This window comes from Tinamus guttatus, unplaced genomic scaffold (genome assembly GCF_059628265.1).
Source record: "Tinamus guttatus ecotype Peru unplaced genomic scaffold, ASM5962826v1 Tinamus_guttatus_pri_ptg000150l, whole genome shotgun sequence".
Lineage (NCBI taxonomy): Eukaryota > Metazoa > Chordata > Aves > Tinamiformes > Tinamidae > Tinamus > Tinamus guttatus.
In genome coordinates, this window is record NW_028288684.1 from 6,098,569 (window position 1) to 6,124,342 (window position 25,774).

General features: G+C 43.1%; 1 protein-coding gene across 3 annotated transcripts in view; it reads left to right on the forward strand.

The window, feature by feature from the left end:
• Positions 1-25,496, forward strand: part of KATNAL1 (katanin catalytic subunit A1 like 1) — a 35,215-nt gene extending 9,719 nt beyond the window's left edge. For 2 of the 3 annotated variants that reach the window (XM_088522188.1, XM_088522187.1), the window contains 9 exons: positions 5,036-5,196; positions 7,233-7,401; positions 13,796-13,923; positions 14,416-14,521; positions 18,937-19,095; positions 19,962-20,088; positions 21,036-21,170; positions 23,442-23,568; positions 24,984-25,496. In XM_088522188.1, coding sequence (XP_088378314.1) covers positions 5,036-5,196; positions 7,233-7,401; positions 13,796-13,923; positions 14,416-14,521; positions 18,937-19,095; positions 19,962-20,088; positions 21,036-21,170; positions 23,442-23,568; positions 24,984-25,182 — 1,311 coding nt within the window. In that variant the 3' untranslated portion in view covers positions 25,183-25,496. Of the gene's footprint in view, positions 1-5,035; positions 5,197-7,232; positions 7,402-13,795; positions 13,924-14,415; positions 14,522-18,936; positions 19,096-19,961; positions 20,089-21,035; positions 21,171-21,765; positions 21,858-23,441; positions 23,569-24,983 lie in introns of those variants that run through there. The other variant, XM_088522189.1, reaches the window with a different exon arrangement.
• Positions 25,497-25,774: the final 278 nt, after the last annotated feature.

Genomic DNA, 25,774 nt, shown 5'->3' on the forward strand with positions numbered 1-25,774 from the left:
AGGTGCTTTGGATATGTTTTGGTGCTTCAAACATCTGACATTAACAGAGTATTTTGTGTAATGATGGCTAAATCACTGCTATTAATCATTTTCTAATGATAATATTATGCATAGGTCTTTACCCTAGCTATTTAAGGGTCTGTCTACATATTAAGAGCCTGCCTGCAAACCATGTGTGTGCATTAACAGCTGTTATAGTGCCTAGCTTTCTTGGTGATGTAATATGCTGAATATTGTATAGGAGATACTTACTGTAAAGAATTTGTGTTCAGGTTTCCCCCACTCCAGCCATAGTGACTATTTAAAAAAAAAGAAAAAAGAAAAATAAAAAAAGAAAAAAAGAAAAGTTCATGGTCTAGGCATAACCTAAGCTCCTGCTAAACTTGTAGTTGAGTTGGAAGATGAGCTTTTCTGTTCTGCAGATGCATCACTGCACTGCCTTCAGTTTTAGTATTTAGTATTTTCTCTGATTACTTTAATTCTTCTATTAAACTTCCAACAGCTGTTGTCTTGTGAAGACAACACAACTTTGTGTGTTGCTTGAACTGCTTCAGAGAAGCCTGAGGCATGGAAATGTGTGCTGTGCATTGGTTACAAGCCCCAGGGAAAAACGGGCTTAACTCAGTCTCCAGGATAATTCCTTGGAGAAGGCTCCTTTGCAGAGAATTGCACATCCTGCACCCTCTCAGGAGTTACCCCTTTTAGGGAAAAGCAGGGTGGCTTCTGGCGGTGTCAGTTTAGAAACCAGCCTCGAGAAAGATCAGCAGCGATGGAGTAGCATCTCTCGTGCTGCTCTCATGTTGATTCTGAAACTTCCCAACGTGGTGGTGGCAGCTGAGATCTGTCAAAATGGGTCGTGGCAATTGCTGGTGCTAATCTCAGCAATAGCATCCCGGTTTGGAAAGTCAGCATTCCTAGCAGTTGTTGGCTGGGTAGAGCTCCTACAGGTTGCTGTTAGGAACTGTTCACGGTGTGCATGTGTATACAGGTAGGTGCTCAGGGGCAGCGGAGTTTGTTATTTAAACTATTTTTTCTTCAAAATGGATTGTCTCCATGTACATTTGCATCTATCCTTTTCCATGAGCCCCTGAAGGATTCCTAGGAATTAGAAGCTGAGGGAATCCCATAGCATGAAACATACTTTTTTTTATTCGTTTCTGCCTGGCACATAAGCAGGGTGTATGTTATAGTATTTATGGGGTGGTCAGGTATTAGTTTCAAGTGGTCAAGTGGTGGTCAAGTTCTGCCATAAAATGAGAACATTAATAGGAATAGTGTATCTCAAATAGTATTTACAGCCATGTCTCTCTAGCTAAGTTAATTCTGCCCTGTTTTGTGAACTGCTCTTCTTCCTGTATGGTCACATCCGTACTGTGGGAGCTCCACCCTGAGTGGTACTTCGTGCTGAATAATATGTCTCGTTGCCCTCAGTACTACACAGGATTTTCTTTCACAGCAGTGTACTGAGGGATGCAGGGCAGAGCTAAGCCAGAAGCACTGGATCAGACTCCCAAATATCCTTAGTCTGCCCCCTTTGCTTAGCTGTCACTGCTTGCGAATTTCCACAGGTTGGTCTGGACAGAATGATGTTCAGTGCTGCAGCTTGTATTTTGTGTAGCATGACCAGACAGGTCCCGTTTTGCAACTTTGCACCCTGTTATCAAGAAGTCTTTATGCCTCATGCTGAGAGGACAGTTAGGAGGAATGGGAATGTGGATGCCCATCAGCTGCTCCTCCAGAAGAGGCTTCTCGATTGAGTTTCACCTGAAGCAATGTTGCTCTGGGGCTTCAAAACCAATAGTGACTTATGGGGAGGGATTGTGTTAGCAGCGCGGAGCAGAAGTTCAAATGGAGAAAGGATGCATCCTGAAGGCCAGTGCCGAGTCCTCCAAAGTGGCAGTGTGACAACACGAGAGCTCCCCAACCCTATAGGAGTTCACTGTGATTCTGTGGTGATGAACTTAGCTCAGGGAGATCTGTGATGCTACTGAGCTCCAGGTACTTGGTTTGCATCCAGGGAGTTCCCAACTTCCTTTTGGGTGCCTAAGAGTAATCCCATTCCTATCCTCCCTCTTAGGACCCTGAGCTCATTAAATATACATACACACACACCACTCCTGTGCTCTGAGACACATTCAGCCACGTAAATGCAGGATGGTCTGGAAAGATTCAAAGTGTGAAGAACTCATCTCTTTTTTTTTTTGGCTTAGCAACAATAAAAGGTAGATTTACTCTTGTGACCAGCCCTGTGAACTTTACTGATGTTGACATTCCTCCTTTTTATTCTGAGCGAGTACCGTGGCGGCTGCAGTCCTGTTGCTAGACAGCTGGCTTGTCGGGAGGAGCTGCCTCCGCGGCAGCTCGGCAGCTGCAGAGTGACAGCAGCGCGTGCCCCGGGGATCGCGCTGCCTCGCGACACGGCCAGAGGCTGTCGAGCAAAACCTGCTGCATGTTACAGCCGCGCGCTGCGTGATGCAGCACACACGAGAGCGCGGAGCCTCCGCCGGAGCTGCCAGGCAGGAGTTCAAGCACTCTCAGAGCACCCTGAGCGGCCAGCAAGGTGCCCTTTCCAGCTGCAGTCACTGGAGCAGGTGATTAGGTGCATTGGGCTTCTTGCGTTGAGAATAAACTATGAGGGTTTTTTTTTTTCCTATTTTTGAGCACGGTTCAGTCTGTGAAGTGTTTTTACAGCTACACTGAGTATCAGGGGACTCATCTCTTGCTCACAGTGTCTTACAGCCCTGTGTTGGGATGTGTCTCTGCTTGGTCATTCTGTAAATGTCTAGGGCTGGAATACTCAGCCTCGCAGGCTTCGTCCTGGGCTCCCAAGCTCACACGGTGCTGGGGCTGCTGCTGGTGCTGAAGAGGTGACGTGGCTGGGCCCCCTGTCTTCCCCCTAGCTGCACCAGCTTCACTCCCCACTCTGTGCCCATTCCTGGTACTCATCTGATCACAGGCTGACAAACCAATTCAGCTTGCTAACCCAGCAGTACCGGCCTCTAGCTTTCTTTTTGCTGCCCCAGGTTTGTTTCCTGCCATTTTACCAAGCTGAACTGCGTTCCTGTATTGAGATCAGTGCCAGAGTTGAATATAGAAGAGCGGCAATAGTGTGTGGCTGGGCAGAAAAAAATGAGGAGAGACCTCCCTTTTTGGCAGTGGTGAGCTGTTAACTCGGCCCACGCCAGTTCCTGAAACTGTTCAGACGTGAATAACCTGAAGGTTTTCTTTGGGGTCTCTAGACCCTGAGTACAAGCCACGTGGAGGCTGTTATATCTGAGAAAAAGGTGTATGGGGCAAAGGGTTGTATATTTGAAAGTGAGTCTGCTCAGGCTTTTTAAAAGAAATGACCAGCAGTTGTTAGTTTGTTTTCAACTTCCAAGGCACCCAGGGCTCGCTGTCCTTCCATTTTGAGACATCGTCTTCCCTTCTGATTCAGAGATCTCAACGTCAGCGTCCCGGACCTCAGTGGCAAGCTGTTCTCCACTGGCTTTTCTGCATGAATGTTGGTAGGAGGAATCTGCCCGTGTTGCTGCAGAGCTGGCATACGAAACGGCCGCCTCTTGTGGAGTGCTGCCCGGCAAGATTTATGCCGTATCACTCTCAGTAGGTCTCAGCAGCTGTTTGGCTGCTGTTATTTTTGAACACGAGGGATGTGTGTTAGATAGTTTGAGGGAACCGAGTTAGTAATCACTCACACTTGTAACTCAGCAGGAGGTTCTTGCGCTGGGGGATGCGTCTGCTGAGCGTGTGACGAGAAAGCAGAGAAAGAGCAGAGAGAGCGGGTGGAGTATTGAGTGTCTTGACTAGGACAGTCCTGCCCGAGCTGGATGTCCTGTGTCCCTGGAAGGAAACAGCTAGTCCATCTGGCGTGAGCACGAGGGCTGCTTTGCCTTGGGAATGATAAAGCACTTCCTGTACCTAAGGCTGCCTCTGCACAGATGCACTTACTGCTGGTGGGGAAGTACTTGCAGTTTTGCCAGAGCTGTGTAGGACCTCAGGGATTAACCCTTTCCCTTTGCCTCTTTTCTCGCAAGTGTCTTGCAGAGGATAGTCTTTTTTTTTTTTTTTTTTTTTTTTTGGGTTTAAGTTAATCCAAGAGAATCTCTTTGTGCTTCTGAAATCTCCCGTTTCCTCCTTGCAGGGGGGAGATTCCTGGAAGATATTACAGAGCATACATTGCTGTGGGATGCACCTGGCAGTACTTTAGGAGAACTGTAGCTTCCAGAAAGATATGATGCTATTTCCTGATTGATGCCCATTTATTTGTTCATTCTTATATAAACCAGCAAACGCTTGTGTCTGAATTCTTTCTGTCTTGGATCTGGCCTACCAAAAGTGGGGGGCTGCAGCAGTCATTTTGAATATCTGGAATGGGTCCCGTGTGGAGACTGGCCTCCCAGAATGGAAAGCATCCCTGAGTGCTAGGTGGAGAACTGGTAAAATGCTCTGTTGGTGCACTCAGTGAATCCTCCGTGTCTTTAACACTCTGAAAACTTGTTAGTTGTGAGCAAGAAAGTACAGTGCATTTTTTGGCTGCTGATGTGCACTAAGACCTCATTGAGCAGAGAAAATCTGAGCTTATAACAAGCCGTATGATGTAAACATTATGAAAATGTTACCCAAGTGTTATATTTCCTAGGTTTCAAGGGTATTGAAAAACTGAAATAGGTGTCCTACAGAAAAGGTCTTTGATTTACTGGGACCTGGATCATGCCATTGGTCAGCTGCTACAAAATGACTCTTGTTAAGTAAAGAATCTTGAAATTACTGCTCTCATTCTAATTCCCTGGCTAGTGGAAACTCCAAGTATAAAATCAGCTGCGTGACATTGGCAAGCAGGAAGATGGACCTTACGGATTCGGTTGTTTCTGCTGTCATTAAGAACCTACTGTCAGTCTGACAGGCCTAAGCCTTGTGAATGGAGAGGCTTGGGAATCCCTGCTTTTGAGGGAAGTGTTTTGGACTCCTGTGGTAAAACAAAATGGAAAAAAAGGTTAAATTGTAACAATTTTTAAAAATGTGTGTGTTTCTGAAGGTCCGACAAGAACTGGTTGAAGAGTATGAGCAAGTTAAGAGCATTGTCAGCACTTTAGAGAGTTTTAAAATGGAGAGACCTGCAGATATCCCTGTATCCTGTCAAGATGAGCCTTTCAGAGATCCTGCCGTTTGGCCCCCTCCTGTTCCAGCTGAACACAGGTAAGGAGAGGCTCGAGCAGGGTGGATGGAATGAAACTGGGTTGCCTGAAATTCATGCTCTATTATGAATATATCTGTAACGTGAAAATCACATTCCATTTACACTTTAATCATTTGCAGTGATTATGTAAAGTATAGGTATAATTCATTGGAAACAATGTAATTAAATTACAGTTCAGATTTATTGCTGAAGTGCTAAAGAAAGTCAGGCCTTTATCCTGGTAGGAATGGCTAGACAGGTTTCTGGAACCAGGGGCTACCGAAGAACTAAAAGAGCTTTTGGTGACAGTAGCCGTTGTCGTGTGCAGCCAGAAAACTTTTTATTCCAGTTTATTTAACCAGTTGAATTCATTGATGGCTGGGAACCCAGCAGGGAGTTGGAACTTGAAAACCTTGGTGGACACAGTAGTTAGAAATTGCTCCCCAGCTACCGAAAATGTGACCTATGTTTATAATCAGCTGGTTAGTTTTAATGCAAAACACATTCCGCAATACTTGGGCATTTTCTTCTATAACCACCTTAAGGGTAACTTTATTTAACTAATTGTTTTCTTTAAATGACTTGCTCATTCATTTTGTGAAATGCTTATATTCACTCTAATGGAGTTTGACACTGGTTGTTGGAAGAAAGGCGTCAAATAAATATATATATATGTATATATATATATATATATAAAAAACAAAGTTTATCGTGGCAACATTCTTCTAACTTTATAATAATTCAAAAAAAAAATCGGTGTGCGTATATTCCTGTAAGTGAAAAAAGAAAGAGAAGTGAGAAAGTGAGAGATCTTTTTGGTTAGCAGAAATGACAAGATTAATGGTAAATTCACGTGCTTGAGACTATCAAAGAGATCGGTCTTCTCTTTTCGAAAAATATTAAAGGTGTAAGTGTAAAATAATAGTAATGTTGTTTAGCTCATTACTTTTCTGAGTGATATAAGCAGTTATAAAAAAATTTTACTTTAACACTATGTGAAATGCACAGTGTATTCATTCATGTATCTTTCTTAGAGTTAAGGACTCAATCATTCCTATTTTTAAGATTATTTTAAATCTTGTGGAGATAAGTAAGGAAAGTTAGCAGCTGCTCTATTCTATCATGTTTAATGAATATCTATATCTATATATACAGATATAGATATATATAGATATAAAAAGCAAAATGTAATACTTGTATTCAGGACTGCAGGTAAGTCATATTCCAGGAATTTTTTTTTTGCAGTTAGCAAATTTTTAATTACTGAGACCCAGAATCAGTAGAAGATTTACCAGGGAACATTGGATGTTGAATGACATTCTGCCCATGCTTTTTCGTTCTGTATTTGAAGTTTGATTTCTAGAGAAAACAACTGTGAGGCGTCATCTTAGAAACAAATTCTGCCTCCTTGGGCCAGTACTGAGTTGTCTTTGACGTCAGTGGATGATGCAGACAAGGATAGATTGTTGCAGTTTGGCTCTGTCTGCTTTTGCTATCTAGGCAATTTTTATGTTTTGAAATTTTCACATAGGGCAGTGAAATTGGAAGTAGGGTTTTCCCCCCGCCTCCTCCTTTCTCCCTTTGTTGCAGCCTGCCAAAGCTATTAACCAGCTTCTTGTCAGGAATGTCTTTTTTGAACAGAACTTGTGCATGTGAATGTAACCTAAAATATTATTATAATCTAAGGAACTATTTTAAAGATTTTACCTGAATTAACTGACTTTAACTGGGCTTTCTTTTTTATTACGTGTTGTTGTAGGATTGTTTGGGAGTACTGATATAAAGGTAATGATGATTTTCTTTTTTTTTCCCCTCTACTAAACTATTTTTACCTTTTTCTTTTTTCTTTTTTTTTTCTTTATTTCTCTTCTGGGTGTCTGGCAGAAGCAAAAATGTTGCTGGATTTACAATTATAGGGAGGTAAGACTCAGGGGCTGTTAGCTTTGGTAATAATTCACCAAGGGAATTAATGAAGTCTCAATTCTTCCTTCCTAAAGCTGCTCTTTTTTACACAGTACGTTTTTAGCATGTGTTTGTTGTGGTTTCTTGTTGCTAGGGCCCCACCTCAGATAAAACGTCCCAACCGAGAAGTAAAACCTTTGAGGAAGGAATCACCAGGACTGCAGCCGCGCGGGCCCGCGGGCAGAGCACACCCAGCATCAAAAAGTGACAAGGCCACAAGTAGCCGAGAAAGGGAATCTAGAGCTAGAGGAAGGGATGACAAGGTAAGAAGAGGGCCTGAAGAGGGGGAAGGACTTATAATGCAGCTGGTGGCAAAGGAAAACATTCTTATTTTTAGTTGCTTAATACAACAGCGTAACAATAGTCCTGTGCAAGAAAACTTGCTTCTTTCCTCTAACGTCATGGACAAAGCACATACTATGAGGAGATTTAGCTGTAATGACACCAGGTCAAGCAGAAACACTGTGATGTTTGCTCTCCCTTCATTGGAGAAGATTTTTTTGTTGTTACAACCATGGTAGCTTGCTGCTGGGTATTTATTTTGTCTCAACTAGATCATGGACTTGAATCTAATCTGTCGATTTAAAACAAGTGTAAAGCTACTTCTCCCTCCTTCATCTTTTTAAGAGGATCCAATTCAGATCTCTTGTAAAGATTTCCATGTAAAATGTACAAAAGTGAGATAATTGCCCTCCTTTAGATTAATCATTATGAACAGAATTCCACTGTATACTTGCTTGTCTAATGCCACAGTAAAAATCAGGTGTGCTTAAAATTTTTATGACAGTTGTGTAAGCTCTGTGATATTGTGCAGATGTGTACTAAATTACTTAAGATTATATATTTGAAAATTATGTGATGTAGATGTATTGAACCTAAACTCTCAGCAACCTTATTTTTTTTCTTTGTCTACAGAAGGCTTTTGTGTTTATAATAATACTTAGGAGGATCTTTTCTGGAAAGGTGCTGTAGAAAACAATGATGTGAATTGGACTAAGTTGGAAATTCTTATCCTTAAAGATATGTGAAAGAGAAGCAGTGCTGAGGTGAAAGAAAAGGAGATGCTACCAGTCACTATCAAGTAGTGACAAAAACAATATTTAGGAAAGACTGTATTGTGGCTGGAAAACATTGATGGTTTTGTACATAAGTTTTAATGTCTGAGAACCATTTTTAAATTCAACCATGGAGCCAGTGCCAGGAACCCAAGGAGTGTGCAGTATAAATGATACAAATCCAGAATGTACTGAAGCAGCTTTATTTCCTCGCACAGATATAAGGAGCACCTTCCTGTTGAGTAAACAGTATTGTACAGATCTTGATGGATGAATACAAAAATATTTGGGCCAGTTTCCCTTGAGATGAATTTGGTCAGAGCCTCTCTATTACAGGTGGTCTTTTTACAGTGCAGGAAGAACTCAAAGATATACTTCCCCTCCCCTGCTCCCCGACCAAGATTAATTGTTTTTCCTATCCAGAAATATATATATATATATATGTACATAAAGGAATAATAGCCCTCATTATAATGAGTAGACAAGTTCAGGCGCTTGTTTAGCAGTGCCACTGAGTGACTGAGCAGGTCAAGATAACTCATTTTAGAAATCTCTCTGCTTTAGATCAGTGAGATTTTAAATAACAAGTGTACATCCTGTAAGCTGAAAAAAAAAAAACTTGTAAAGAGATGTGAAATAATTTACAGTTCTGCTAGTTACGTGGGGAATTGGAACCACGGTGTGTGACAGGTTCGATTCACCAGAGGTGTTTGTGTAAGGCAGCCTCCAAAGTCTTACCTCTAACGAGGATGAACTTGGCTCACAGAGCTTTCTGGTTCTGAGCATTATAGGGCTTTACTATAAGGAATCTACAACAACATGCCTTGTACAATATTTATCCTTGAGAATAAAGTGATCAGTAACTCCCCTGTTGCCAGATAGAGGAAGTGTCATGAAGGTGCTTCATTTAATATGGTACATTTTAAATGCTCCTCTTATCTGCATAAATTGGTCACTAGGTGGCAGAAGGAAAATAGCTACTCGTGTCTATTCTTCATTAAATACTCTTTTTGCTTTGTCTACCTACTTGGCAGTTATTTTATTTTCTTTGTCTGGTATTTATGCAAAAACCATGCCAGATTACAAATTCTCATGTGTTGTGTAACAGTTTTGATAAAGAATCTATGATCTTCCTTTGAAGATAATTTTGAATCAAAGAAAAAGTAGCCAGGGTAGGAAGTGAAAGAAGAAATAGCCAGGGGTGGGAAGTGAAAGCAGTTACTGCAACTTTCTGTACTTCATACAGGCATGAAAATAGGTTTAGCTTCCTCTCGGTTTTTATCCTTTCTTACTTTGCAAGTGTTGATGTTTTTCAGTTTCTGGAACTTCTAGGAGAAGTTTGCCATCATAGTCCGGTATGTCAAAACAAAGAGGTTCAGTAACTCTTCATGCTCACCTGAAAGTAACAGGCAAAACCGAAGCTTGATACTAACTGACTACCTATCTATTTTTAATACAAAATGTTCTGGTGTGTTTTTTGTTTTGTTTTGTTTTTTTCCTATCTAGTTCTTAGGTTCTTAGCGTGCATGGCTAGGACTACTTGGAAGGTAACATATCCACTTCCTAAGATGCTGGTTGCAGTGTAACAGGTTGTACCCTTTACTGGTACAACATACATATTTATTTATGATATTTTTCAAGATAAATATGGCTATAGTATTTGTATTTTAGAAATATTTTGTCTCCTTATGTGAGTGTGAAGTCTTCTTTCACTTTTTCTCCTTCCATAACCGTATCATCTTTCCATTCAGACCATAATCATCTAGGGATACGTTTGGTCCTGACTCTGCACTAAAGCTAAAATCTCCTTTTGTAGTGCTGTTTCTTCAACTGAGGCCAACGTGGATGGCATTTATTTGCCAAGTCCTCGTATTTACCTGTTCCTCCTTCTAAGGACTTGCTTTCACGTGCCTCTCTCTTCTTGGTTCCCCTGGAAGTCTTCAGGCTTGTTCTCAAGGTGGCCTCTGCTGGACGGATGCCGAGAGTTTTCGCCTCTGTTGAACAGTGAAAGAGGCAGCGTGAATGTTACACGTGTGTCTTTTAGAAATTGCATAATGCCATACCTAAGCACTAGATTTTTTTTAGGAGTGTTCTTTAGATTATTTTAAATCCTCAGTGGATGAGGAAGGTACATGTTACAAAAGATATTAAACAGTAAAAGACTGTTCAGCCAGGGTTTACCACTGCCCCATATCAATGGCAAATTGCATTGGGAGTGCCTGTGTTTAGTGGATGATCTAAATGGCTTGCAAAATCTTAGAATAAATTTAGAATGGAATGAATGTGAAAGACTTTGGATTTACCAGGAAAAGGAATAAAACAAAATATGGTTTCTTAAACACAGGTATTGTCTTAATTAACACATTTCTTTAGGGTTCTTGTGAATGTTTTGGAAAAAGAAATATGGTCAAATTCATCTTTATGGATTTCAGTAAAATATGTAATAAGGTGCCACATGGGAAATAATTAGTTAAACCAGGGACTCTGTGGCATAGAATTGTAAGGTAGGGAAGGAATTAGGCTGTAAGAGGAATATTGATGAGTACTTAAAGACCAAGTATCAAGCAACTGGCAGATTATTTTTGGAATTCCTCAAGACCAGAGGCTGACTTCTGTTTTACACTGAAATGGATGACCTGAGCACAAAAAATAGCAAAGTGCTAATTCAGTTTGCTGATGGAGCCAAATTGGGAAGCTCCATCACAACAGAGGAGAATCAGACTGTTGTACAAAAAGAGTTGGACGACTCTGTGCTTGAGTAATGGAAATGGGATAACAACGTTCAGCCGTGCGGAGCAGAAGGTTTTGCATTTGGAGACTGTAACAAGAATTTTTGCTAGAAGTTGGGAGATCAGCAGCTGAGAAGGAGAACGATGTGGATGGATCAGCAGAAGTTGGATCCTGCTGAACTTTCATTTGGCATATCATCTTCTCCCTGAAGGTGATGGGAATGAGTAGCTGCCCAAGCGAAGAACAGCCAGGTGCTGCCTTTGGCTGTGCCAGCAAAGGACAGCGAGTGCATCAAACAGTGGCACTCCGTGTATGTGTGTGGTGGGAAGGCTCTGCAGGAAGGGGAGATGTCTGCACAACCCAGTCCTGGGCACTGCAGCGGTCAGGATTATCCTACGCAACTGACCTCTTTCAGGTTGACTCTACAACACCAATATGATGCAGCCTTGAGAATGAGAAGGAAGCTCCAGGTTGCATTTGTTGAAGTGTAAGCAGCAAAGAAATACTGATGCCATGGTGTGAGACCTAGTGAGAGGCAGTGGGAGTATCTTTTGTGCGTTTTAACAGCCATGCTCAAACAAAATGAGTTTGTATAAAATAAGGGTAAGGAAAAAAACATGAAGAGGTAACTGGAGAGCTTGTGTTCCAAGAGTCTTATTTAATTTGGTGAATGAAGGAAGAGCACATACGTGATATGGCTACAACTGGGTGCTGAACATGTGAAAGATGGACCACTGAAACCAAAGAGCAAACTCTAACAGATTCATTTTGGAAATGAGGATTTATTCCAGTAGAGCATTGCGACTCTGAGCCCCTCTCCTAGTAGAAAGCCCAGCAAGTCTCTAAATGTGTTTGAGCGGGACCTTGGTTGGCCTAAGGAAAGGGTTGTCCAGCGGGTGCCAAGAGGACGGGGCAGGAGCAGCCTCTCGCTGCCCGCTGCAGCTCGGGTGAACCTGCTTAGAGAGAAGCCATCAGAGATGCCTCATTTCAGGCCCCTTCGGGAAGGAGAAAGCAGAAAGAGAGCCAGGGGCATGAGTTATGCTCATGCATCACAAGACCGCGTAGCTCAGTCCAGCAGCCTCGATCCAGGTGGTGTCTCTTCCCTTCTAGCTCTGCTCACTCTCCTGCTGCCTGAGGATGGCAGGTTGGAGCCATCTGGTACCACCAGTACTAATTTTATTATGTGTGGAAACTCTTAAACATTCAAAATCCACTTTGGCTCTCATTCCTTTTCAAAACCTGTCTCAACCCCATTTCATCCTGGGGAAAAAATACCCCCAAATTTTTTTTAAAGTGCACAGAAAAATTATTTCATTAGGAAAACCAATTCATTGCAGATGGATAGGAGAGAAATGTGCAATGAGGAAAGGCAACAAATACCTATGATTTTATTATTTTTTTTTCTTTTTTATGGATTACATTTGGATTCCATTTTCTCTCTTCTAAAATCTTCCAAACTCTACAGGATTTTTCTGTTTCCTCTTTTTTTTTTTTTTTTCACCAGGCCGTTACATTTTTCTGACATCATCTTTTTGCCTAAACAGAACTTTCAGCTTAATTTCCATTGCGAAAACCGAGTTGGGAATACTGCACAACACCGAGTTCACTTGGAAGCAAGGAATAAAAACAGCAGGGAAACAAGCAGTTTCCTCACAGGCCTTGTAGACTGAGGGCACATGGACGGGGTGCAGTACCTACCTCTTTGCCCTGCGAGCTTTTGTGCGTGTCCGCAGCTGCCTCGCAGCCCTCCTCTGCCTGGGCTGCTCTTGTGCAGCCAGCTGGGATTCCTTAACTTGCTGCCGATCGTGCTTGGGAGCTGCGTGGAGCGGCCTGGAGCAGCTCCCCGGTTCAGCGCTGCGGCTAGAGCAGAGCAGCTGCTTTTCCAGGCCCTGCCCTTGCGCTGGGAGGGGAAGCGCCTCCCTCTGAAGCGTCCGAGGGGCAGAATGAGCCGCAGTTCTTCAGAGGGAAAATGTTACTTCAGCCCTGTAAGCTCAACCTACCTGTGGAAGTATTAACTGGAAACTGCAGGCCGCTTGGGACGGAGGCGGGATTTGGCTTGGTTGCTGGATGGGTCCAGCATGATGTGGAAGCTGCTGCAATTCCAACCAGTGTGGGTGACTGGGGACCCGCTTTAGGGCTTCTGGGGCACCCCTTAAATAAATATGGCCCTTTAGAAATATTTTAACCACTTGGAGGGTTGGGATTGGGAGCGAGAGAAGGGAAATTAAGAGATTGTAGTTGAGGAAAGGAGAAGCTGCTGGGTGGAAGGTCTTCGTTAAACAGTGGGAAAGAATCTTCTTGGCTTTCCTCCACCAAAGGCCATGGCTGTAGCAACTTTAATGTTCTTTCTCAGTGACGGTGGAGTCCCATGTGTGTAACCCTGACGAGTAGCATCTTCCTGCTCACACAGCCACTCCGAATACCCTTCGGATGCTCCCAGCTTCAGTGCCGTGGTAAGCGGTGACACGGCGCACAGCGCTGAGCTGATTCTGTATTTGTGCATTCAGGAGCGTGTCAGTCGTCAAAGCACTGCTTTAACATTGCTACAGCCTCATTTGCTAATTCAAAACAAACCAAGCAACCCACTATGATGTTTAATAAGCTCTGGTGGGATTTTATCACTGTGAGCTGCATCTTGGAAGAAAATACTGTGCTGCTGTGGTGGAAACGACGAGAGATGTTTGCGGACTCTCTATGGAGCACAGGGATGAAAGCCTTGCCTCTGCTGCAGGGGTGCTGAGAGAGCCAGAGTTGTGTGTGAAAACTTGCTACCTTTCTGTGGCTTGCACCAGGCAGTGCAGCTATATGCTACTAGTGAAGGATACGTTGAAGGAAAAATGTCCTTATCAGTCTGTGTGACTTTCACTTCTAGGGAAAGAAAATAACACAAGAAGGTGCTGGAGATGGGGAAATTCCAAAATTTGATGGAGCAGGTTACGACAAAGACTTGGTCGAAGCTCTTGAAAGAGACATTGTGTCAAGGAATCCAAGCATTCATTGGTATGAGGATTTTTTTCAATTGAACTGTTTTTGTTGGGAGGAGAAAAGGAGGAATTATCTTTCTCCTGACCCTTAAAATAGGGAGCCATCATGGTCTTCTACACAGGAGTAAAACAAGGTCTTTTGGTTTTATCTGTTTATTAAATTGATTACAATTAGACTTTTGTTGCTAACTCATATTATGGAACCATTACAAATGCTGCTGAAATGCAAGTACACTCCAGAGAACTTTAAAAGATACCATTCAGATGTTCACATTGTCCAAAACAATTTTTAATTAAGCAGCTCAGGATAACTTGAGTTGAAAGTCCTTTTTTCCCTACCTCTCATGAGTGGATTCAATTTTAGGTCACAGGATGGTTAAAGTACTCTCATGAGGCATATACTGACATGCTAAAAATGCTATTGAAAGAAAAGGTTCTCTATTTTTCATTGTTTAAAAGCATAAGAAATATTCTTGTACGGTAATATAAGTTTGTTTGCTTTGCACAGGGATGACATAGCAGATTTGGAAGAAGCCAAGAAATTATTAAGAGAAGCTGTTGTTCTTCCAATGTGGATGCCTGATTTTTTCAAAGGGATCAGAAGACCTTGGAAGGTGGGAATTTATTTGGTGTTTTGGTAATTGGCAAGCTGTAGCATGCCTACTGTTGTACTGTGTATGGATGTCTATACAGAAGTGGTAAAAGGCAAACGGGAGGGTTTGGGATTGTGCTCATGAAATCCTGTCATAGTGATTCATGCAAAATGTACTGAAATAAACGGCTGGAAGTGTGTGCAGGATTTACAGCAAAGAAAGTTCTCATGTTTGCTCAGTCTTTGCTCATTGATGTCAATACTCTATGTACAGCCAGCCTGTGCATATGAGCAAGTATATAGTGTATATATACTATAGATAGAGGCAGAAACGCTTACTGGAAAGCTCTGTTTTGAGCTATGAGAGCCCCTCTTTGCCACTTCACTGATAAAAACAGTCTTTGGATTATTTTATTTTGCACGTGCTAGCTGTCTCTTATGCAGCCTGCAAATTGCAGGCCGGATATGCAAGGAGAAGTTCATCTTCCTGTTGAAGTAAGGAAAAAAATGACATGGAAGAGTGAGCTACAAGTGAGGGAACTGAGGACGTGGGACTGAGCTGGACTGGCTGGGGGAGATCAGCCAGAGATCAGAGCTCAGTCTGGACCTTGCTCAGAGCTTAAAGGACGAAGGAGGGAAGAAGTTTCTGAGCATTTCTGTAAACAGAAAATAAAACTGTCCTGCTTTTGTTGTGGGATGGATTGACCCTTGTTTTCAGAATAACGCCTCACAGCGTAAGGGCTTCCTGGTTACTGAGAAGGATTTAGGAGTGAACTGGGGAAAAGAGACTCTGTGTTGCAAATTGTCTGTCATTCTGACCCGGTGAAGTAATGGCATATGGGGAACACTGCATATGTGAGTAGTTTCTGCAGTTTAATGGCCTGGTTAAGCAGCATACATCAGTCCCTGTGTTAACAACACCCTGCCCTTTATTTTCCAGCACAATCCTTACAGTTCTCTTGCTTATGCAAGGTATTGGCCTTCAGGGTTGTCCACTGCAGCCTGAGCTGGTCCAGGATCCACATTATGGAGCTTATTTACAGAACAAAGCCCTGCAGGAACTGATGAGGGAAGACTTGTTCCTGGGGCTCGTGTAAAGAGTGGAAGCTGGAATGGGTGGGAGTCGAGAGCTGTGGGATTCCCGCTGGAGGGAGGCTCCCGCTGGAGGCTTCGGCGAGTTCCAGGGAAGCAGGAGGAGCTGGGAGGCCACCCTGAGACGGGAGCCAGGACACGGCAGAGGTCCAGCCAGGAAGGAGCTTGGGGTTTAGACCTTCCTGGCTTGTGGCCGGTAACTCTGGGCTTGAGTTAAGGTTAAGATTAACTAAACTATCGGGGTAGATAGTAAATATCAGTAGACAAAAGTTTACAAAGAGATCTTGGAGTCTTTTTGCCTGCCTGAATCTCTGTTTCCCCTTGGAAAAGAGGCTGTTGATCCATACCCTCTTCACAGACTACAGCAGTCGCATCAGTCCTGTCTTCAAAGGCCTGCAAGGGCATGAGGACCTGCTGTGTTTCTCCTGGACCGAGGATGCAGTGGCCCCCTCTCCGTACAGCCCCCATCTCCGCCGGCTGCAGGCAGTGCACGAGCGCTCCCGTGGCACTTGCTCTGAGCGCTGTGCCAGTGGCCAAGGAAACCACGGCCTGCCCTGAAGAGCTGCGGGCTCCTTTCTCCTTCCCTACTAGCCAGCGTCACACCTGAAAAATGGCTGGTTGTAGACATAGAGAGGAAAAAAAAAAAACCTCAAAGATTATTTCATCCCTTCAGTCTGAAATGCAGATTGGTTCCTGTAGAGTCCATGAAGAGCCTTCATTGTTAGCCTTTTTCCTGGTGACTTGTGAAGCTGTAACTCTCCTCAATTTATTTTTCACACAGAGCAGCGTGTATTTTCGCTATTGTTGACCTCTGACTGTGCTACAAGGGTGAGGAGTTTTGAAGGGAAGGCTGTTTCTTGCAGTAATCAGTGCAGCAGCAGGCATTTGTTGAGCCCAGGCATTCAGAACAAGAATTCAGGGAAAAGGCAGCCAAATCTGCTTTTGGATGTTCAGTCTCTCGTCAGAACAATTCCCAAGGCAGCCCTCACAGTTTCTTCCAACACAGCATTCACAGGCTAGTGCCTTGTACGAAGGAGCCAGCTCTCCTCCTGACTGGACACGAGAGCTGTGTGCTTGCAGCCGGGCCTTTCCCAGTGTCCCTGGGCTTGCTCCTGCTTTTTCCCTGGGCTGTTTTGTGCCAAGAAGGCCGGGCTGCTTGCTGGGCTTCCCACTGCTCTGCCAGTGATTGCTACAACAACAAGAAGTAACCCTGCAGTTCTTGCATCAAAACACTCGCTCCCTGCGGTGTGTTTCAGCCTCTTATTGGACTAGTCTGGATTAAGAGAGCCTTAGAGGAAGAAGAAAGAAGGCTTTGTGTTCGCCAAGGATTTTAACTAGTGAGTGAGTGGCAGCCTCCTAGATTGCAGAGAGGAAAAAGCAATTTGATCATATGTGTTTGTTTTTACAACTGTGCACATCTAGTTTAGCTGGGAAGTCCATTTCACCTTTTCTCTCTCCTATTTTAACTGATATTTCTATCTTCTTTATTCCCAGAGAGCTTCACTTTCCTCTGCCTTTGCCCCTGGTGTGGTCGCTTTGCACTTGGATGAAGCACATACATAACGTGCCCAAGGCCACGTGCTGGGTGCCACTCATTTTTATAGTGACACGGGAGGCGCAAGGCCAAGGGCTTGTGCTTAGAGCCCTGAGCAGGGGGCGAAGCAGAAGGCAGAACCCAACCTGCCACAAAAATGGGGGACTGAAGCGTTGCCTAAAAAAGCACAATAATTCCTGGTATCACCAGCTCACACTGCAAACAGAGTTTGTGCAGGGTCAAGTGTGATTTGAATTGAGGTGAAACTTATTTTGAAGTATTAAATAACCAAATTTCAATCTCAGATAGAACAGTAAGACCCCTCTGACCTGGTATCACGGGCAGAAAATTCTCCACCCAGTTGCTTCAGAATTGTTCTTACTAGACTACTATGGTAGGCTCTGCAGCAGCTCAAATCGTAGCGTGTGTCTGAATGTTCCTGGGAAGAGAAAGGCTCAATTTACATTTTATGCTGGTTGCCCTGGAGTTTAGGAAACCTTGGGCAGCCCGAGGAGCGACACTGGAGCGTTGGCTCCGTGCAAGGAGAGTGAATGTTTCTAACCTAATTTACCACTGAATGTATGTTGAGCTTGCATTAGTAAAGTGTTAAATGGCAGTAAAGGTATTAAGAGTTAATGGAAAATGGAGCACAGAGGCTATTGCTTTTGAACAGTACATTTTTGAATAATTGTGTTCCCGGTTGATTTGTTTTTATAGATCTCTTCCATGTCATTCTTGGTGCTTTTTGAAGTAAATTTTTGTGAGGAACAGATGAAACCTAATTTGCACTGTGGCTTGCGTTTAACGGATATTTTATTGCTGTGGCATTTTATGTAAGATATTAATTGCAAAGCACATTATGGTGTGCAATTCTAATTCTAGCTAATTTGATTACCCTTGCAGCACAGTACAACTTCACTTTGGAGAACTCTTGTTAGCATCTAATAAGATTTTGCAGTTAGAGAAAAGAAAAGCTGCTTGAGAACTACATTTTCATAGTGCTGTGTTCAGAACTACAGTGCCCTATTCTAGTGCCATATTCACTGCCGCAGGGTTGGAAAGATTACTCAGAAAGATAACTGTATTTGAAAATAATATCACAAGTCAGTTTTCAGAGTCAGCAGTAGCCTCATGATAGGAGCTGCACATATTCAGGAGCTGTTGCAGTAGCTCACTTGAAAACACTTATCTTTCACTGTAATCAGGGCCATTAGCAGGTCTTAATGCTATAATCTTAACAAGGGTCCTGAGGGCACTGTGTGGCTAGGAGAAAACCTGCTTGCAGGGCGATGAGTCGATGTGTGCTGCACTGGGAACCATCCGCGCTCCTTCTTACTGTCCCATAGACTACAAGGCCATGGGCAGAGGGACATTCTCATGTGTGCCTGCCTGGCACTTAATGAGTGCGGCTCAGCTTTGCAGCTTCAAGTTTCTGAGCAATCACTGAGGTTTTTGTGGGGTTGAGCTGTAATCTGCACGAGCCACAGTTCCTAATCTGTAAAACAGAAAAAGCAGCGATCTGCACGAGCCACAGTTCCTAATCTGTAAAACAGAAAAAGCAGCGATGTTCTTGCAGAGTGCTGAGGATGGTACTGCAGCCAGGAGATGCTAACATGCAGTAATGTGGCTTTAGGAGTACTTAAAGGGAGACACTTCCGTGCTGTTCTCATGAAACGTGGTTCTTTTGTCTTCCGCTGATGATAATTATGTTTTTAAGCATTTATACAGATCATAGAGCCTATTAAGATCTACAGTAGCTGATTGCAAAGTTTCTGCGTTTGTCGCTCATTACTTCTGCCTTCACCTTTCAGGGTGTGCTGATGGTTGGTCCTCCTGGCACTGGCAAAACAATGTTAGCAAAAGCTGTTGCTACAGAATGTGGGACAACATTCTTCAATGTGTCTTCCTCTACTTTGACATCGAAGTACAGGGGAGAGTCCGAAAAGCTCGTCCGCCTCTTGTTTGAAATGGTACGTCCTTGGTAACATGGCCTGTGAATCACTAAGGTGAGAGGGGACCTTTCTGCTGGTTCCCCAAACTCCGGTTCGTGCTGATGTTTGTTGCACTGACACCTCTTGGCCAGATAACAATTTGCAGTCTTTCTCTTCTCATATGTTCTTGATGATAAAGAAAGGAATGTTGTTCAGGATAACGTTTTCCAGGCTTTAGGTGGAATTGCGGCAGTTCCATGTAGAAGGATGAACTTGACCAAGATTGTTCTTACCATTTGGGATAACAAGCCTATAAGAAGTCGATTTGAAATTGGAGGAGTTGGGGAACTGGTATTATAGAAGCAAAATAGATTTCAGTTGTGTTGCTATTTTGGTGAGTGCAGAAGCTTCTCAGAGAATTACTGGGTGCTGCTCATCATGTGGGTATGTGAAGACACGCCAAACAGACACGTGCTGAAGGGTCATTCACCTTTCCATGTTCTTCATTTAACTTCTACCATAGTCTCAGTGAAAACCAGTCACTTCAGAGACAGGCTGAACTCCTTTCTTTTCTCTATGCTTTTCCTTCATCAGCACAAAGATCTGGGCATTAAACACTGCCTATGTTTTTATCGTGTTCCTTCTTGTCTTTGCAAGACTAATTGCTTAAGGAACTCTGAAAGACTTCAGACTCACAGGGTACCTTTTAAAGTGTATAAACTTAAGCATATGCCAAACTGCTTGTAAAATCAATATTTTAAATTACGTTCCCACAACAGGGAGAAGAGATACACTGTTTTCTTTATGTTTCTTTATTTCTTCATGTAGCTCAGTTGGGTTGTGGTCTAGTGAGGGCCTATACTTGCTGCTGCAGTCTTAATAATGATGTTTTCATTTGAATGAAGGCAAGATTTTATGCTCCAACAACAATCTTCATTGATGAGATAGATTCCATCTGCAGCCGCAGAGGCACCTCCGACGAACACGAGGCGAGTCGCAGAGTCAAGTCAGAGCTGCTTGTGCAAATGGATGGTAACTAGTGTTTAGATCTGAGTTGAGGGTTGGGATGCTGTTTCTTTCCAGGTGGGAACATCAGAACTGGAGCAATCTGAAAAAAAATGGGCTTTGTGGGTAGAGGAAAAATAAGATGGAGTTTGAGTAGTGCATTTTGAGAGTGTTCAAAGGCAAATAAATGAAAGCGGTGTTCTGTTCTTTTTTTTTTTTTTTTTTAATAAAATGGAAAATTGAAAGTTCATTTTTAGGAGGCAGCTGTCTCTAGGAGAAGCGAATAATGAAGATTCGTACAATTGAATTCAGGTCTTTGTTTATGATGTGATGTAGTTCAAACAAATTTATTTCCCACAATCTCCTGCTCAGGGTTGCCACTGTCAGACCTGATTTTGCCATATCTTGTTGTGGCAGCCGATATTTCCCTGTTAAGCATATTCAGTACCTGTGCTGTGCAGGTACACATGGTGAGAAGCACTGTCTAAGGAACAACTGATGGTTCACTAGTTTGATACCTATCTCTGTGCTGTGGTTATTACCTAACAACTGCTTGTAATGCCCTCAGGTGTGCATGTGCGTTGTAGTGAACTCACAGAGGCAACTTTTGTCCCAAAAAGACCATTTCTTTGCAGTCCTTCTTTGGGAGGCCAAGGAGTCGCTCGTAGTTCTTCTGTGGCCAGATTGAACAGAAGTAGTTTTTTTGTTCTGGTATTGGTGGGACTAGTAACTACACATCACAAATGACTGCAGTATTAATACTATCAAAAAGAGCCTTCCCTTGCCTGTCCAAAGGAGTTAGATATCCTTTTTCTGTGGCAATGGTGGTCTTGTCACTCCTATGCTAAGAGAAATTTAGAAAAGTGCTGCCAGGCTTTGTTCAAGCTTCTGCAAGGTTTGTGCAGTGTTTCTTAGCAAATATGGCAACCTAGAAGACAAGTGGAGTGAAATTTCTCTAAACTATTTTCTTTCAGGGGTGGGCGGTGCTCTGGAAAATGATGACCCTTCCAAAATGGTTATGGTATTAGCAGCTACAAATTTTCCCTGGGATATTGATGAAGCTCTCCGAAGGAGGCTGGAGAAGAGGATTTATATACCTCTGCCCACGGGTATGGTTGCTGTTTTCCTTTACAATAGTCTTTCCAAGACTATCTTAGGGCTGTTTCAGGATTGCTGGGTTTGGGATGAATTTTGATGTTTCTGTGATGAACAGTGAGTTTCAAGGGTTAATCATTTGGCTGGATTGCTTAAAAGACAGTGAGAGAAAAAGCAAATACTTGCTCTGGGGCTTGAAAACAAAGAGCTGCAGTTTTTCATTGCAAGCCCATTGATGGGTTCTTACATTCTGAAGGAGAGTTAGTTTTAATGAGCCTGGAATTATTTTAAATGTTTAACAGTCAATCCTTGAGTGATCATCAAAGGCAGCCTTTGGACGTGTACTGCAAATGCACTCCCTGCCCTTGTAGATGAATGCAAAGAAGTGGATCCATGAATTTTCACTCGCAGGCTTAGTTCCTTGTGAATCATTGCTTGCTGCCCTTTATGCCTGGGCTTGCAGTGGCTCAGGAAGCAGCAGGCTGATGGCTCTCCTGCCCTAGGACGTCTCAGCTCACATTGTCTTTCTGGGCTGTCATTTATCTGTCCTATTAATTTTGAGATTCCTATCACTTGAAGTTTGCATCGCTCTGTTTCTTCTTGGTACAGCGAATGCCTCCTCTCCCTGCATGAGCACTCAAGATAACAAGATGCGTGGTCATGGTGACAGCAGTTGTGATTGAGTTTAGCAGGTATAAGGACGCTATAATAGTTCTGCAGCTTGTCTTTGCAGCTTACAGGCAGCTACAGCTCTTAACAGGATGCTTGTCTTTATGACCAATTAGTTTAAAATCCTATCAGTTTTTGCTCTTGTTTCTAATTAAACAAGATTGGTTTTTGACACAGTGTATTACACCCTGGACAACTTTTGAAATTTATTCCCATTGTATTTCGAGTCTTACTTTCCATTGCATTTATTCTGTACATGAGGACATTGAGCTGAAAATGTAAATGACGTATTGATAATTATGCTGTGTAATCTGATGTGGCCAGACATTTTAATTGAAAAATTTTATGATACACTGTGTTATATATACACCTGCAAACTGTGGAATTTGATGTGAGTATATATTCTGCTGTGTATCATTTTCAAAACATAAGGGCTTGCTGATCCTACCAGGAAAAGTTTTTAAAAAATAAAAATGTTCTCCGATGGAGAGGAGGTTCTCTGCAGGTTTGCCATGTGTATCTTGAGGTGCTCTGTAGATAACAAATCTCCATTTTATAGTCAGTGGCAGCTGTATGTGACTGATAGCAGTCTGTGTTACTGACAGTTCTGCAGAACACTCAAAAACGGCAGACTTGGACGGGCTTTCTGCTTTCTATTTCCCTCCCCCCCCCCTTTTTTTTTTAATTAGGGACACTAATGAATAAAACATGAGTATGGATGTTTCTGAAAGACTTTTAGCTTTTCTTGCTGCTGCTTTCTCTGTAGCTGTCTCTGTAAGTCATAAAAATTGGTCGCTGTGGAAATAGAGACGCTGAGCTGGGTACGTTCCCTGTAGCCAGCGCAGCACTCGGCCTCCCTGCTGCCCTGCACACAGGGACACCGAGGCCCGAGTTGTCACATGGGAATCCCCCGTTACAAGCCTGGGCTGCCTGTTCTGTGCACGTGTGCACGTGCCCTCCAAAGAAAAAAGGGTTAATTGGCTGCACAGGTATCCCTTTACGTACCTGGTTATTCCTAGGTGCATACCTCATTTGCAAAACCAGGTGCAGTATGAGAATGTTTGTATTGCAACTCTATTACTGTGTTTACTGTCTTAATGTATCTGCTTTCTGTCAGGCTTCAGCAGCTTTCTTGGGCCCAAATGGGCAAAGCACTTAAATGCATGCTTAAAGTTCAGCCTGTTCTTAAGGGTTTTGTGTTGTCTACAGCTCTGTTAATAGAATCCCCTTTGTGTTTCTAATGAGACTGTGTGAATAATACGCAGTCAAACAGTTGAACAGCAAGTGAATCCAAAGGGTTCTGAGAAGAAGCAGAAGCAGGCTTGTGCTTTTGTGCCCTTGGGTAGTATGTGACCAAGTGCTTTGTCACCTGTCACATAACAGAGGTTTGTAGTGATGTATGACCTTTGAAAATGTCGCTAGACTATACTGTTTAAAATATGCTGCTTTATCCATATGCTTTGCTCTGCTTGTCTGCACACTTTAACTGTGATTTATTATGTCACTTTTCTTACATTAAACCCTTTTGTATTTTTAATTGAAAATCTAAGTTGCATTTTTATCTTTTTTGATGCTACTCTTCTAAGTCTTGAAACAAATATTTATTTATGTTGTAGCAAAAGGGAGGGCAGAACTACTAAAGATTAACCTTCGGGAAGTGGAACTGGATCCTGATATCAGCCTTGAAGAAATTGCTGAGAAAATTGAAGGCTATTCTGGTGCTGACATCACTAATGTTTGCAGGTATCTTATTCACCTTAATTTTCAAATAAAGCTGCGTGTGAAACCATTAGTTACTTTATGCCATAAAAGCTGGGGCTGTGCTAGCAGTGGCTGTGAGTGAGGCCCAGAACCATTTAGTGCTACCGCTCCTGTCATGTTGAGCAGTCTAATGCAGTCTTCACAGAAGATGTGAACTAAGTTTGCTGAGGACTTAAGGGCAGGGGGAGCAAATCTCTGCTGTTACCACTGTTTGCATTTATTGCATGTTGCTTGTCTAGTATAAAACTGGTTTGGATTTGCTTCTAATCCCATAGGTTTTGGAGGTAGAGTTTCCTGATACAAAGGAACATCTCAAAACATTTCTTTGGGGCTCCTATATATTGTATGTTGAAACAGCACCAGTTGCAGCAGAGTTTTGATGTCTCTCTGATGCTTCTAGGCGCAAAGGTGATGCAGACAGTGTCTACAACATATTACTGAATTTGTGCCTACATAAGGTTATGTTAAACACAGACACTGTCCCAGGGATCATATCCCCGCTGCAATAGTCTCATTCCCTGTTCCAAGGGAAATTCTGGAATGAAGTAAAGAATCAAACTTTCAGTTCCCATTTATATGAGAAGTTGAGCCCTGTCTCAGATGTTTCTCCCAAGATGTTCCCAAGTGGATGGACTTCTTGCAGCTCTTACTCTGAGGCAGCTTGTTGAGGGAAGCCAGGAGCGCAGGAATTCCACTGGTGCGGGTAGGAATTTGGGAACTGAAGTTTAGTTTTCCTCCCTCTTCCTCACGTAGCATAGCGTGGTCTAGATGAGAATCCACAGCACAAGTGAGTCTGTTCCCCAATTCGACTTTGCAGACTCCATAATGTTTCTGCCAGCAGCCAAGGGCTCGGCCTTTTGGCCCACTGTGGTGAGCCCAAAATGTGAGGAGAGGGGAGGGCTGCTGTGCCACGACCAGAGAGGAGAAAAGGAAGGGAAGAGAGGCCAGTTGGCAGTTGCTGGCTCCCCTAGTGAGCTACGTGATGTGGAGAGGGTCAGAATCTAAGGGACAGAGGGGAGATGAAAAATTCAGGCTATTGAAAAAAGAAATTTTGAGCACAGTTCCCCTCCCACCTTGCCCTTTGCTGCACTGAAGGCAGAAGATTTCTTCTCTATGAATCATTGTAAAAGGCTTTCAGTTTTATAGTTTTAATTATCTCTGCACATTTGCCATATGGTTAAAAGGGTTTTGGTACCGATGCATTCATTATGTTGAATTAATGTAGTGATGGGGGAATATAGAAGCTAGAATGATGTGATCCACATCTTCCATGGTAAATAAATGCTTTTCTAAGTGTTCCTGCTAGTGGTCTCTAGCAGGAGGATACAATGAGAATTCACAGGCTTACAGCACGTGCTGCTACCAATTAGCTCCCATGCCTTGTCCTGTATTTCCAGGGATGCCTCTTTGATGGCAATGAGGCGGCGCATTAACGGCTTGACTCCGGAGGAGATCCGGGCGCTCTCTAAAGAGGAGCTTCAGATGCCGGTTACCAAGGGGGACTTTGAGCTGGCTCTGAAGAAAATCTCCAAATCTGTTTCTGCGGCAGACCTGGAGAAGTATGAGAAATGGATGGCAGAGTTTGGATCTGCTTAGTCTCACTGACAGCTCTCTTTTGCTAGACTTTTATGGGTTTTGTTGTTTTCACTTGTAAAATGAGTTGGAAAATCCTTTTAAAGGTTTAATGAAAGGTCTGCCTCTTTTCCCCCTCCCCTTCCTCCACCCGTTCTGGTGACCAGATCTCATTTTAAGCTCCATTTGCATTTAAAGGGAATGAACGCAGTAACGAACTTGTATTATAAATGATATTTAATGTCTGAAGAGTTAAACTGGACAAACAGGAAGGGAAAAATATACTTTTGAGGATAATCTGTTATTTGTCTGGTAAAGAGAAGTGTTCCTTGTCTCCAGTAGTGAGTGATCTTTCATGGCTGAAATCAATAAATCTGCCAGGGGGATGTGAGTACAGAGGAGCTAACAAGGGCTCGCTATTCCCCCGCTCCTAAGCAGCGCCGCGTCTCTGCCTTGAATATGGCACTGGAATTGCTGTTCTCTCCTGTGGTTCTCTTTGCTCAATATTCAGAGCAAAGTGTGTGGACAAATTGGCATTGCACAGAGGAAATAAGGACTGGCCTTCATTAGGACATGGGCTCAGCTCTCCCCTCTTGTGCGCCCAGGGGCACTGATG